Source organism: Trematomus bernacchii, unplaced genomic scaffold (genome assembly GCF_902827165.1).
Source record: "Trematomus bernacchii unplaced genomic scaffold, fTreBer1.1, whole genome shotgun sequence".
NCBI classification, from domain to species: domain Eukaryota; kingdom Metazoa; phylum Chordata; class Actinopteri; order Perciformes; family Nototheniidae; genus Trematomus; species Trematomus bernacchii.
Window position 1 is genome coordinate 12,570,437 of NW_022987689.1, and position 12,225 is coordinate 12,582,661.

At 39.0% G+C, this 12,225-nt stretch overlaps 1 protein-coding gene across 1 annotated transcript; it reads right to left on the minus strand.

The window, feature by feature from the left end:
• Window positions 1-1,252: 1,252 nt before the first annotated feature.
• LOC117488318 (solute carrier family 22 member 13-like) lies at window positions 1,253-7,189 on the minus strand. Its single transcript, XM_034137146.1, has 10 exons — window positions 6,748-7,189; window positions 6,540-6,643; window positions 6,195-6,349; window positions 5,417-5,585; window positions 5,209-5,329; window positions 4,723-4,817; window positions 3,016-3,230; window positions 1,912-2,020; window positions 1,531-1,737; window positions 1,253-1,425 (listed from the first exon to the last, which is right to left on the minus strand). Exons 1-10 carry the CDS (start codon window positions 7,120-7,122, stop codon window positions 1,368-1,370), a joined length of 1,608 nt encoding a protein of 535 aa, XP_033993037.1. The 5' UTR covers window positions 7,123-7,189; the 3' UTR covers window positions 1,253-1,367.
• Between the last annotated feature and the right edge of the window lie 5,036 nt (window positions 7,190-12,225).

Genomic DNA, 12,225 nt, shown 5'->3' on the forward strand with positions numbered 1-12,225 from the left:
ACGATTAAGGGTATATTATATAATAAATATTCAGTGCAATTTTTTTTTAGCAATACTCAAAGTTGCATTCTTCTCTTGCAAGGAGAGGACGGTAATTGCTTGTAAGAGTTTCCAGAAGTCCCCAACACCACATACACGGCAGATAGTTCAAGTTAGTGCTTGTACTCTTAGTGCAGGTTTTCCCTCCCTGCACCTCACTATCCGCAGTAATATTTGAGATGTTTTGGCTTGAATTTCACCAGGTCCTGAGACAACACACTCAATGTCATCATGGAGGGTTTAACTTTCCTTGTTGCTTATCAATTTGTGGTGCTACTGTACAGAGCAACATGAATTCTGGTTTAGTCTTATCTGGAAAAACAGGACAAAATTTGGTATTTGGGAAAATTCAGGACAGTTCCAATTTTTGCATCTTTGATCCCCCTCAGGATATCCCTCGCCCCCAACCAAACTAACAGTGCCATTTGGAAAACATCTTAAGTTGCTATTAAGCTACAGACAAGCTTTGCTTCAAGCTGTTTTTAACTAAAGATAAGCTAGCCAATCATGAAGCTAAACTGTGGCTACAGTGAATTTGAGCCTCGTAAAAGATTAAACATTACAGCGTTGTTTTATTGGATTGCAATGTGTAACTCATAAACGTACTTAAATCTAAGTATCCCATGAAAATGTTTGATGAAACTTTGCATGGCAAAGTGTCATTAAAGTTGATTTTATAGGTCTATGTTTAACTGACCTATATTGTAGGGTACTGTGTTTCTGAGGTAGGCTACACATTTTGTATCAATTCCACTGGGGTTATTTAATTTGAGAATTTACAGCAATGTTTGGAGCCGTATTGTTGAGGTGGGTTCCTTAATGTAGTTGATGTGCTCATGCGGAGAATAGAGCACAGAACTTAAACTCTCTGCCGTGTATGTGGTGTTGGGGACTTCTGGAAAATCTTACAAGCAATTACCGTCCTCATCTCATCCTCAGTCATCTGCTCAGCAAACAGAACGGGGACTTTGAGTCGGAGACCATCAAAGAACTATGCAAATTCATGAGAGACAACATTTGTACCACCCTGTGCCATCCCTGCAGACACCCAGCAGAACAATACAACAACAACAATAACGTAAATTGCCATTATCAGGATAATAGTGTTTTAAAATCATGAAATCATGATATAGAAGTGAGAAATAGAGTAATGTTATTAAAATGCAGGAATTATGGATGAAAGAACAGAGTCACAATGTTGTTATTTTTAGTTATTCTTTATGCAGGGGAACCTTTTGATTAATCATAACTTTTTTATGTCTGATGAAAGGTGTACTTTTTAAAGCAAATTCATTACACTGTTAAAGAATAAACCATCAGACACAGGTCTACATCTTTGTTGATTCTTGATTGAGACTGGAAGATGTTCTTCTGGAAGTAACATTTCTGAAAGAAGCAGGACAGATATAGATGCATGACTATGAGTTATCCGCGGTAAAATTAGGAAACGTAACAGATATCAACTTGTCTAATACCGATGGAACATATTACCTGTTCTTCTCGACCTCATCAACTGACTCAGGAAGTTCTTTATCCCTGGTCTCAGGGAGCAGGAAGCTGAGCGCTCCAGCGACCAGCGTAAAGCTGCCAAAGACAGCAGGAGGTATGGACCAGTGGAACATGACCAACATGTTGAGCAGTGGAGACATCACCCCTCCTACTCTTGCTGACATGGCTCCTAAAGCTGTTGCTGTTTGTCTGAAAGAGGGGTGGGAGTTATAACAGTAATATACTTCCCAATCAAACAAACAGATCACTTGATTTCCATCAGGTTCACAAAGTCATTTACTTTATATGTACCGGGTTCTGTATCCCAGTCTTGGAAGTTTGCACAAAAAAACAAAAGGCTAAATATAAACTTTGAACACCTACCTAGCAGATGTTGGAAACAACTCCTGCAAATAAACGGTACATACAGCAGCAGCCCAGATCAGAAAGAAACGAGATGCGACAGCTAAAGATGTAACAGCAATGGCATATCCTGCAAACATAAACAAAAAACTGTAAAACAAATATAAAAAGGACATTTGTACCCCATTCCTACCAAACCAGTTACCATTTAGGCTCTGTGCTTGTGCTTTTCTGGTTCCGAACTGGTTCGCCTTCTGGCCCCAGTTGTGTTTCCACCGCCCAGAGCCCGACAGGTGCTGCGTCATGACATCACCGTTTACGCCGCTGATTTTGTTGGCAAAACCGCTTCGAACAACAACAATGGTGGACTGCGTCGGTTCGATGCTCGTGTTGCTTTTAATCATCTGAAGCCAGATTAGATTAGAGTGCAGTGGTTCATTTTTTACCAATGTGGTTCAGTGGAATTTACCGACCGCTGCAGTGATACACTGCTCGTCCACCGGCGTTTAATCTGCCGTTTACTCACGGCAGCGCCTGCTTGAAAGTATACTGTCACACTAGCAACTTCCACAGAGGCATATCCCCCATCCCCATAAGTGAATGTGAATTGTCACTGTTTAGAATTATTATGGCGTCATCAAAGTTTCTCTGGTATTAGATGGGTGATTTTAGCATAGCAAGCAAAACTAATCTGACGATCTTGTTGCTATCACAAGCCGTTTTCTACAGGCATTTTTCACCAGGCTATTTTTCATTATGATTTTACTTGTGATAGTCTGACATGGCAACCTGTTAAGCCTGATAGCTGCTACAATAAAAATAACAAGAAAACGTATGCCTGCTCTTCCTAATGGAAAATAACATTGCACGTGTTACTCGCCATGAACTGTTATTGCCCAGGTTAATCTCGCCCCAGGCTGAGGTATTCGGTTCTCGGTTCTTGACAGGCAGTCGAGTGGAGCCAGCTAAGAAACGTCTTTTCGGGGCCAAGAGCCAGCCCCGCTGCGGTGGAAATAGGAAGAACCAGTTCTTAATTGGGCACTAGCTCCGAACTGGCCTGGGAACGGCTTTGGTGGGAAAGGGGTTGTGATACTGTCATTTGGCTATATAAACCAAATGGTTTACCTTGAGGAACAGCCAGGATGAACATGCTGGATAGTCCTCCTGTCACAAATGTTGATATGAGTGAAATTCTTCGCCCAAAAACCTCCATTAGCCACATGGAGAGTATATTAGCTGCCACTTCAAAAGCACCAAACATGAGCTGTGTCAAGAAGACGTTGAAGCCAATGTTTCCCATGTTCAAGTACAGGGAGTAGATGGTTAGGTTCAATGAAAAACTTGAAAATAAGAACAAAAACGAAGATGACCTGCATTATTAAACATTCATAAAACATACATACATTTTTAAACAGTTGTTTGCTTATTCAAGATTTGAGATTGGTCATTTATTCTCATTGCCTTCATTGCCAATGAAGTGATGACGGATTTTTGTAGGTCGGTGCAAAAAGGAAGAATTGCAAGGTGTCCAATTACATTTTTCCATTGGATTTTTTTTACATGGCAGAAAATAAGATCTGTGGTAAGCAAATGTCCATATTACTTACATGTTTTGTTCAGCAAGATAATCTCTACATATCAACACCACTGTTATGCTTTTTGAAGCGTAATAATTCAATCGCTAGAAGTAAAAAGCTAACTTTATAAACAAACTACGTCACAGTCGAATGTCTGTGTGACACCACCGCTAAGCTAAAGGCGGACTCCTGCTGGGCGTAGTCTCTTTTAGGCTGCCTTTACACGGGAACGTTTGCGTTTATGCACAGTATGCGTTTTCAAAAAAGTCTTCCGTTCACACGCATTCATTTCATTTAACGTGTCTGTTCACACGAGACTGCTGGACACGCTGTAGTACATATGCCGGGCCTGTAACTGGCGCTGTAACTTCCGCCACAAAATACACCAAAAGCAGCGAAGAAGACCCCGGAGCATGGTTGCCATGGTTGCCCTTCTGTTTATGCCCCGCAGTGGATTTTGCAACATGTAGTAGTTCATGTAATTCTCCATGTCCACTTGTTGCTGATGGTTGTGGTAGAGGAGCTGTAGATTTTGCACTAACATCTGTAGCATGGTCAGTAGCTACTGACCATGCTACAGCAGTGAGCAGCAGAGGTGGGAAGAGGCGGGGCTATGGCTTCATCTATCGGGAAATGATCGTATAGAGGCGATTACACGGAGCCGTTTGACCCCCCAGAGCGTTTCGTTTCAAATCTATCCACCTTGGGACCCGTTATCGTTTGTGGGGTCCGTTTCTATCGTTTTGTTACGGTCTTGTGTAAATGAAAGGGCTATACGCAAGAGAAACTATGCGGATACAACCCGTTTCGTTCTCGTGTAAAGGGGGTCTTGTAAGCAATGCCCATTACGGAACCTTTGGATATACATGAGTGAGAAATGTGCCATTGCCATCTTATGTTGCAGAACAAAAGTGAATTTCTCTTAAGCTTGTGTTAACCACAGATCTGTTTTCAGGCATCTAGAACACGTTCAAAAACCATTGACATACATACAATGGAAAGAAACTGGTAAAACTATCTAATTTCTGGGTTTTAGGACTCATTCCTGCACCACTCTATTTATATTTTAACATTATCAATATGCTAAACATTTCTTCTACGATGAAATGACTATAAATAAAAGGTTACAGCCTGATACAAGTGTTCAGTATTATTAAAGAACTGTCATACATTTGAATATCTAGTATTTAGTCCACCTCAGATTTTATTTAGTACTTAGTAAATAAATAAAAGATTAAATGAAACTTTATCTTACCATCCCCATGCTATAATGAAGAAATATCTGGTCAGTTGAGGTGATCTGAAAATAGTTTTGATGCCTCCTTTGTTTTCTGGCTCTTTTATTGCAATCTGTGGCAGAAATATTATTTATGCAACTGTGTTACCTACACACAAGCTGTATACATTTAAATATCTCATTTCACTGAAAACAGGTCTGCTAAATGCTTTACCTACAAATTAGCAATAGGTATTTCGGTATTATTCGTTTGTTATATGAAAAAGATTATGACTTTCAAAGAAAAAATTGTAATAATAATAATAATAAAAAATAGAAACAACATTTCATTTACTGGCAAAGAAAACATGAATAAACAATGAACTATCAAAAGACCACCAGCCCGTTGTATGTCTATGCATTAAGGCGCAATTGAAGACAGCTAGTGGTGTATGAGATGTTCACTGAATTTGACATGAATATTATTGCATTAGAATTGCAACCTCTATTTTTTATTTTCAATACCTTTTCCAACAGAGAGTCTGAAACAGTGCGTTTGTTGATGGCTGCTGCCTTGATAATCAGCTGTTTAGCCTCCTCTGTCCTTCCTCTGCTTAACAACCACCTGGCTGACTCTGGTATAAACCTCAAAGAAACAAGGAAAATGCCAGCTCAAATAGTGTATTGTATACAAATAAAACAATGAAAGGTTATACAAAGGGTAAATGCTCACCATATGTAGATAACAACTACTGCAAAGTTAGCTGCTGTAATAAGTTGAGCCAGTCTCCAGTGACGTATGGCGTAGATTACACCAGCCAGGACGCACTGTCCCATTGCAGCAAAAAGCTGAGCCACACATGCTCCCCATGATCTTTTCGATCCCCCAATCCACTCAGTAGCTGCAAAATAGAAACAATTGTTGTATATTGCAGCAGTCAAATATTTGGAGTGTTTTGAATACTTAGAACTTTAACTAAATACCCATAGTTCCTGTTACTGTTGCTAACATTAGCATGATTTGGCTGAAAACACTACCTAGCCTATCATTAAAATGGGAACCCTTTAAATATGCAGTTGATGGCTAAGTTAATTTGAAGCTGAGTAAACAACTTAGCGAAAAGCTACACTTTATCCTGTAGGTTAAAAGTCAGCTTCCATAATCTTTCGTTTGGAAAAAAAGTGACAGTATTGTCCTTGTGTGTTGCAGTGTTGGTTACAAATAATTCCTTTTTTACATACACTTTCACCGCCAAAACCCCAAGGTAATCTACATAGTCAATGGTGTCCTCACTGGCTTTGTTTGCTAATGCTTTGTTCATGCTTTAAGTGGTGGGCTGCTTAGCCGGACATGCTAACGCTAATAGCGTCACAGCAGACCAACCCTATTAAATCCTGTCACTTTTGTGTTTGAAGGTAGGGTTGTGTTATATTTTGGTAATATACCTAAGATTTATAAACAGTTAGTGTTTCGTCCTTATTCTAAATATGTATGAACTCAGTATACATACACAGTACAACACAGTTGATTCGATATCCTCCACTTGCTGCTCCAACAAAGAACTGGCACACTACATACAAGTAAACATTGGGGCAAAGTGCTGCTGCTCCAACAAATATGAACAACAGAACTGCTGAAATTTGAGTTGATCGTTTGCGACCAAACCTGCAAGAGAAAAAGATGAAGAAAATTAAACTTTATGGATAGACAGTAGACCCTGTTACTGAACAGTGAATAATTGCCATTTGCAGCATCAATGTATAAAAGGACTTAGCATTAATATGATCACAGTTTGATAATTATTCTTCATATCATAGACCATAAACTCATTTTTTTAACTGTATGAAATACTTACGATTCAGCAAAAGGTCCAAATATGAGGGAACCAAAAATAACGCCAACCATGAACATTGCTTGTATCAATTCCATCAAGTTAGCTCTGTCACAAACTAGATCAAACTGTTAAAATAAATACATAAATGTTTCAATTAAATGACTCATAAAGTTAATTTGTTAATTTAATATCATAATTCTGCTTGAATACACTACTATAAGCTACTTACATCAGTGACTATGGTGGCCTCGTACAGCGTGTTGGAGTACACCCATCCATTCTGGCACCCTGTGGTCTCATTGAGTCCGTACTCCCTGATGGCACCAATAGACCCGTTCACAGGGACAAACATCTGACACTTGCTGAAGGTCCCGTCATCCTCTCGGGGCAGAGTCAGGTTCAGCTGCTCATCTGTAGTCAGGTTAGAGTCTGCCCGAAGGATCCAGTCCGTGTTACAGTGTCGCTCTGGATCTGACTCAATAAATACAAAGCTTGCCATGACAAAAGATTGCAGGAGATTTGGAAGGCAAAGTGCAATCAAAGTGATTTGCTGGAATAAACCAAATTCTCCAATGTTCTTCAGGATCTCTCCAAAATCTGCCATGTTGATGACTGTTAGGTCCGTTAGGTAGTTCTCAGGGTGTGACTGCAGCGGAGCTCCTCTTAATAAGAGATGGGTGTCTTTGTGTAGGTTCAAAAGTACTGCACCACAAGTTTGTAAAAACATCCATTAATGTTTAACTGGCCATATAACATTTAAGCCCACGGCAAGGCAAGGCAAGTTTATTTATATAGCACCTTTCAACACAAGGCAATTCAAAGTGCTTTACAAAAATGAAAGACATTAAGAAAATGGCATTTAAAAACAGTCATTAAAAAGCAAAGATAATAAAATAAACATTAAAAGAAAAAATAGATGAATAAAAGTTACAGTGCAGTGTAAGATATGAATAGTTAAATTAAAAGCAGCGGCAAAACGAAAAGTCTTCAGCCTGGATTTAAAAGTAGTAAGAGTTGCAGCGGACCTGCAGGTTTCTGGGAGTTTGTTCCAGATATTTGGAGCATAACAACTGAACGCTGCTTCTCCATGTTTAGTTCTGACTCTGGGGACAGAAAGCTGACCAGTCCCTGAAGAACTGAGAGATCTGGATGGTTCATAATTTAGTAGTAGATCAGAAATGTATTTTGGGCCTAAAACCATTCAATGTTTTATAAACCAGCAGCAGTATTTTGAAATCTATTCTTTGACACACAGGAAGCCAGTGTAAAGACTTCAGAACAGGAGTGATGTGATCCACTTTCTTAGTGTCAGTGAGGACTCGAGCAGCAGCCTTCTGAATCAGCTTCAGCTTTCTAAAAGATTTTTTAGTGAGACCTGTGAAGACACCATTACAGTAGTCGAGTCTACTGAAGATAAAAGCTTGGACAAGTGTTTCCAAATCCTGCTGTGACATTAGTCTTTTAATCCTAGATATGTTCTTTAGGTGATAGTAGGCTGATTTAGTAACTGTTTTAATGTGACTGTTGAAACTCAGGTCAGAGTCCATGACTACACCTAGATTTCTGGCTCTATCTGTTGTTTTGAAAATTGCAGACTGAAGCTCAGCGCTATCTTTTATACGTTCTGCCTTGGCTCCAAAAACCATTACCTCAGTTTTATCTTTGTTTAATTGGAGAAAGTTCTGACACATCCAGTCATTGATTTGTTCAATGCACTTACTCAGTGTTTGAATTGGAGCATAGTCTCCTGGTGAAATGGTTTTGTACATTTGGGTGTCATCTGCATAGCTATGGTAACTTATTTAGTTGTTTTTCATTATCTGAGCCAGTGGTAGCATGTAGATGTTAAAGAGAAGAGGCCCCAAGATGGAGCCTTGAGGTACCCCACATGTCATATTTGTCAACTCAGATGTGTATTTACCTATAGAAACAAAGTTGTTTCTGTCCTTTAAGTAGGATTCAAACCAATTTAGAACTGTTGCCGAAAGTCCCACCCAGTTTTCCAGTTGGTCTAGTAATATGTTGTGGTCAACAGTGTCAAACGCAGCACTGAGATCTAATAATACTAACACTGAAGTTCTGCCACTGTCTGTGTTTAAGTGGATGTCATTGAAGACCTTAACAAGAGCAGTCTCAGTGCTGTGGTTTGGTCGAAAGCCTGCAGCACACTGCCCCCATATTGTTTCCGTGCCAAGCATTGACTGGTATTGTACATATTGGTGGTGGTATCAGTGATTCAGTCTGTAGGGAGTTATACTTTGGACTGATGGGTCGCCGGTTCACGTCCCGAGGAAAGTGTGGACTGTTCCTGGGCCACTGCGGAGGTGCCCTTGAGCAAATCACCTAACCCCCAACTGCTCCCTGGCGCCGGCTCTGGATCCTCTTAATGCATGTGCATATGTGCATATATAACTGTGTATATTGTATCTGTACAACAAAAAATGCATGTGTGCACGGATATAACTGCGTGTATTTGTATTTAACTGTATAACAATAAAAATGCATGTGCGTGTATAAAAAACTGAGTGGAAAACTGAATTACCATCAATAAATCAATAAAGATGACTGACTTTTTTCTTTCTCTCTCTTTTTTTTTTTTTTTTTTCAAGTCCCTTTAGGGGCTCCGTACAAACAGGCAAGTTGCAGTCACAAACTTTACAAAGTAGTTGAGAACAATAAAAGTGGTCTTTGAAGATGGACGTGGTAACACTTGCATGTTATGGATTCACATTGTATACGAAAGAATGATCATTTATAACACTAGTGATGGTCTGCTTCTAGTTTTCCACTGCACTTAGTTAAAATATGTGTGAGCTATTTCAAGAATAGGTTTGTGAGGCCCCTGATACTCAGAGGGTCTATGCAGCGTTAACGTCAGCTAGCGATATGTGAGATATTCACAGAATTGGACAAAAAGTGCAATGTATTAGAATTGCAAACTCCACTTTTAAATTCAATACCTTTTCCAACAGAGAGTCTGAAACAATGCGTTTGTTGATGGCTGCTGCCTTGATAATCAGCTGTTTAGCCTCTTCTGACCTTCCTCTGCTTAACAACCACCTGGCTGTATAAACCTCAAAGAAACAAGGAAAGTGCCAGCACAAATCGTGTACAAATAAAACAATAAAAAGTTATAAAAAAAGGGTAACTGCTCACCATATGTAGATAACAACTACTGCAAACTGAGCTGCTGTGAAGTTGAGCCAGTCTCCAGTCACTAATTTAACACAACAGCTGTAAAAGATTTGAATTTATAATGTTTAGAACATTAACACGTATATAATAATAGTTTCCGGTACAGTAGCTAACATTAGCATGACTTGTCTGAAAACACATTCTCCAACAAATTCATTTTAAAATGCGAACACTTTAAAAAAAGCATTTAAAAATATGCACTGGATATGATGTAAGCCCTTTTTATCACATATCATATCCTCATTAGCTTAAGTGAACCATTATTATACGAACCAAATAACTGCTGAAATTTGAGTTGCTCGTTTGCAACCAAACCTGTAACGGAAAAAGATGAAGAAAATAAGTACAGTGAGTTTTCAAGGTAGGCTACACATTATAAAAACCTATCAAATCCAAGCCTTGTAATAAATCCTACTTTTATGAGCCTTATGAGGTTCTTTTGTTGTTAATGCTGACAGAAGTCTTTATTTTGTTCGCCCAAGCTTACATCCACATCAATGCAACTACTTTATAGACATCATATCATGCTGTATGCATGTCAAGTTAAAATCGCCTTAAATTATTGTTGGAATTGCTGCAAATGATTTACATGTACATATATTACACAAAAAAACAAAATAATAATAAATAAAAATAACATTTTTTATGTCTTAACAGTAACAGGCAGGATTTTGCCCTTCTGAAAGTACTTCTTATTTACTTTACTTGTTTAGTTATGTCAATAGATTAGAAGTTGCTGCTTTCTGCGGGGCATTTCAAACATTTAAGATCCTGTCTTTAAAATTGACTGTTGAATTTTACTGCTTGATTCACTCTTCACTCTTAGCAGCTGTTAAGCTGGTCAAACGTTAATTATTTGCAATCTGTCCAATTTTAATTGACAAAACTGAACAAAATGTTGTGTCTTCACAGATCACCACTGTGAAGAGTTTTTATTGAGAGGTTCTGCAATCATGTTTAAGTCGAAAGTAGATTGCAGAAAAAGGCTATTACCGCTTGCAAAATGTCTGAAAACAACGCATGCAGAGATGATATTTGTTGTAGGCCAAGCATTGTAAAGGCCTTCCTGACAAAAGGCAATGGGATTTCCCCATTGGAATTACGGTATATTGCAGAAAATATGACTGGTGGCACCCACATGTTTCTGATACTAAACATGTTTTGTTCAGCAGGATTATCTCCACATATTAACACCACTTGTGATTCTTGAAGCTTAAATGCGATTGGCAATAGTATATAGCGAAAGTTAAACGAACTTCATCGCGGTCGCATGGCTGAGCAGCACCAGCGCTGAGTTAAAGGCGGACTCGTGTCGGTGTGATGACGTTTAGTAGTTTATTTATTCACTTATTAGCAACCGCCAATTTTATGACACATAGAATCTTGGTCAAGAGTGTTGTGTTTGCTGATGTATCTTATGTCAGATCTCTTCAGCTTGTAGTAACCAAAGACCTTTTATCAGGCGTTTACCAAAAACATGTGGCAGACTATACATTTAGCTGATGCCCCTGTATACAACAGAACTTTGTTTCCATGCTAGTACTCTATCTGTTTCTATGGGGGTGAGCAAGTAGGTTATACACAAAGTATGGATAGTGCCGTGTATACCCTTGGAACAATCTAAACGACCCCTTTAATCCCTTGCAGGTGCAGTATTATACAGTATTATCATTGTCCAGTTTGTGTCAAAGCTCAATTGGTTACTGGAAAGAATAAACATAATTCAGCCACACAAAGTTCTGCTTATTTTTTGGGACCTATCTCTAATCTTGTCTAGGGAACTGCTCACAAACATATACCCTTCTGTGACAAAACCCTGTTCTGTAACAAGGGTACATCGTACATTGCATTGTAGTATAATCAGGCACATGTTGTTAGCGCTCCTGTACATTTGTAATTCAGAGAGTGAATAGCATCGGACTAGTACGACAGTCATAAAGCAATACCCTCTGATAAGTTAAAGGCCAATGCAGGTCAAAACTCATCTGTAATGATGTTAAATGTTTACCACAGCATCGACTTGCGGACTTTGCCCCCTGCTGTGTTTACATTTCCAGATCAGAATATACATTAACTCTGGGGTCCAGCATTCAAAACTAACCAAGTGCGCAGCGAGGCGGTCATTAATGAAAAAGAACACAGACAGGGTGATCTATCCTCGGCAGAAAGGTGTCCATTGACATTGATTCTAGTGTAATCCCCATGTCAAACATTTAAACTTTATTCCAATCATTTGTTTAATGACCAAACAACTTAGAAACTGATGACATCCCCATAAACCTCAGCCTTAACTTGTGTTTAGTGGTAGTTACATGTTAACGAGCTTGCTTAAATGGTAAACGTACTATCTTGCTAATGGTTCATGTATTAAACAAAACACCTTTTATGTTGTGAGCACACAATTTAGCATTGAGCTTAAAGCACCACCTTGCCTCTGTAAAGCAGTGACGGCTGCAGACTTAAAGGTGTTGTTTATGACGGATGATTAACGTCAATGCAATAAAATGGTATC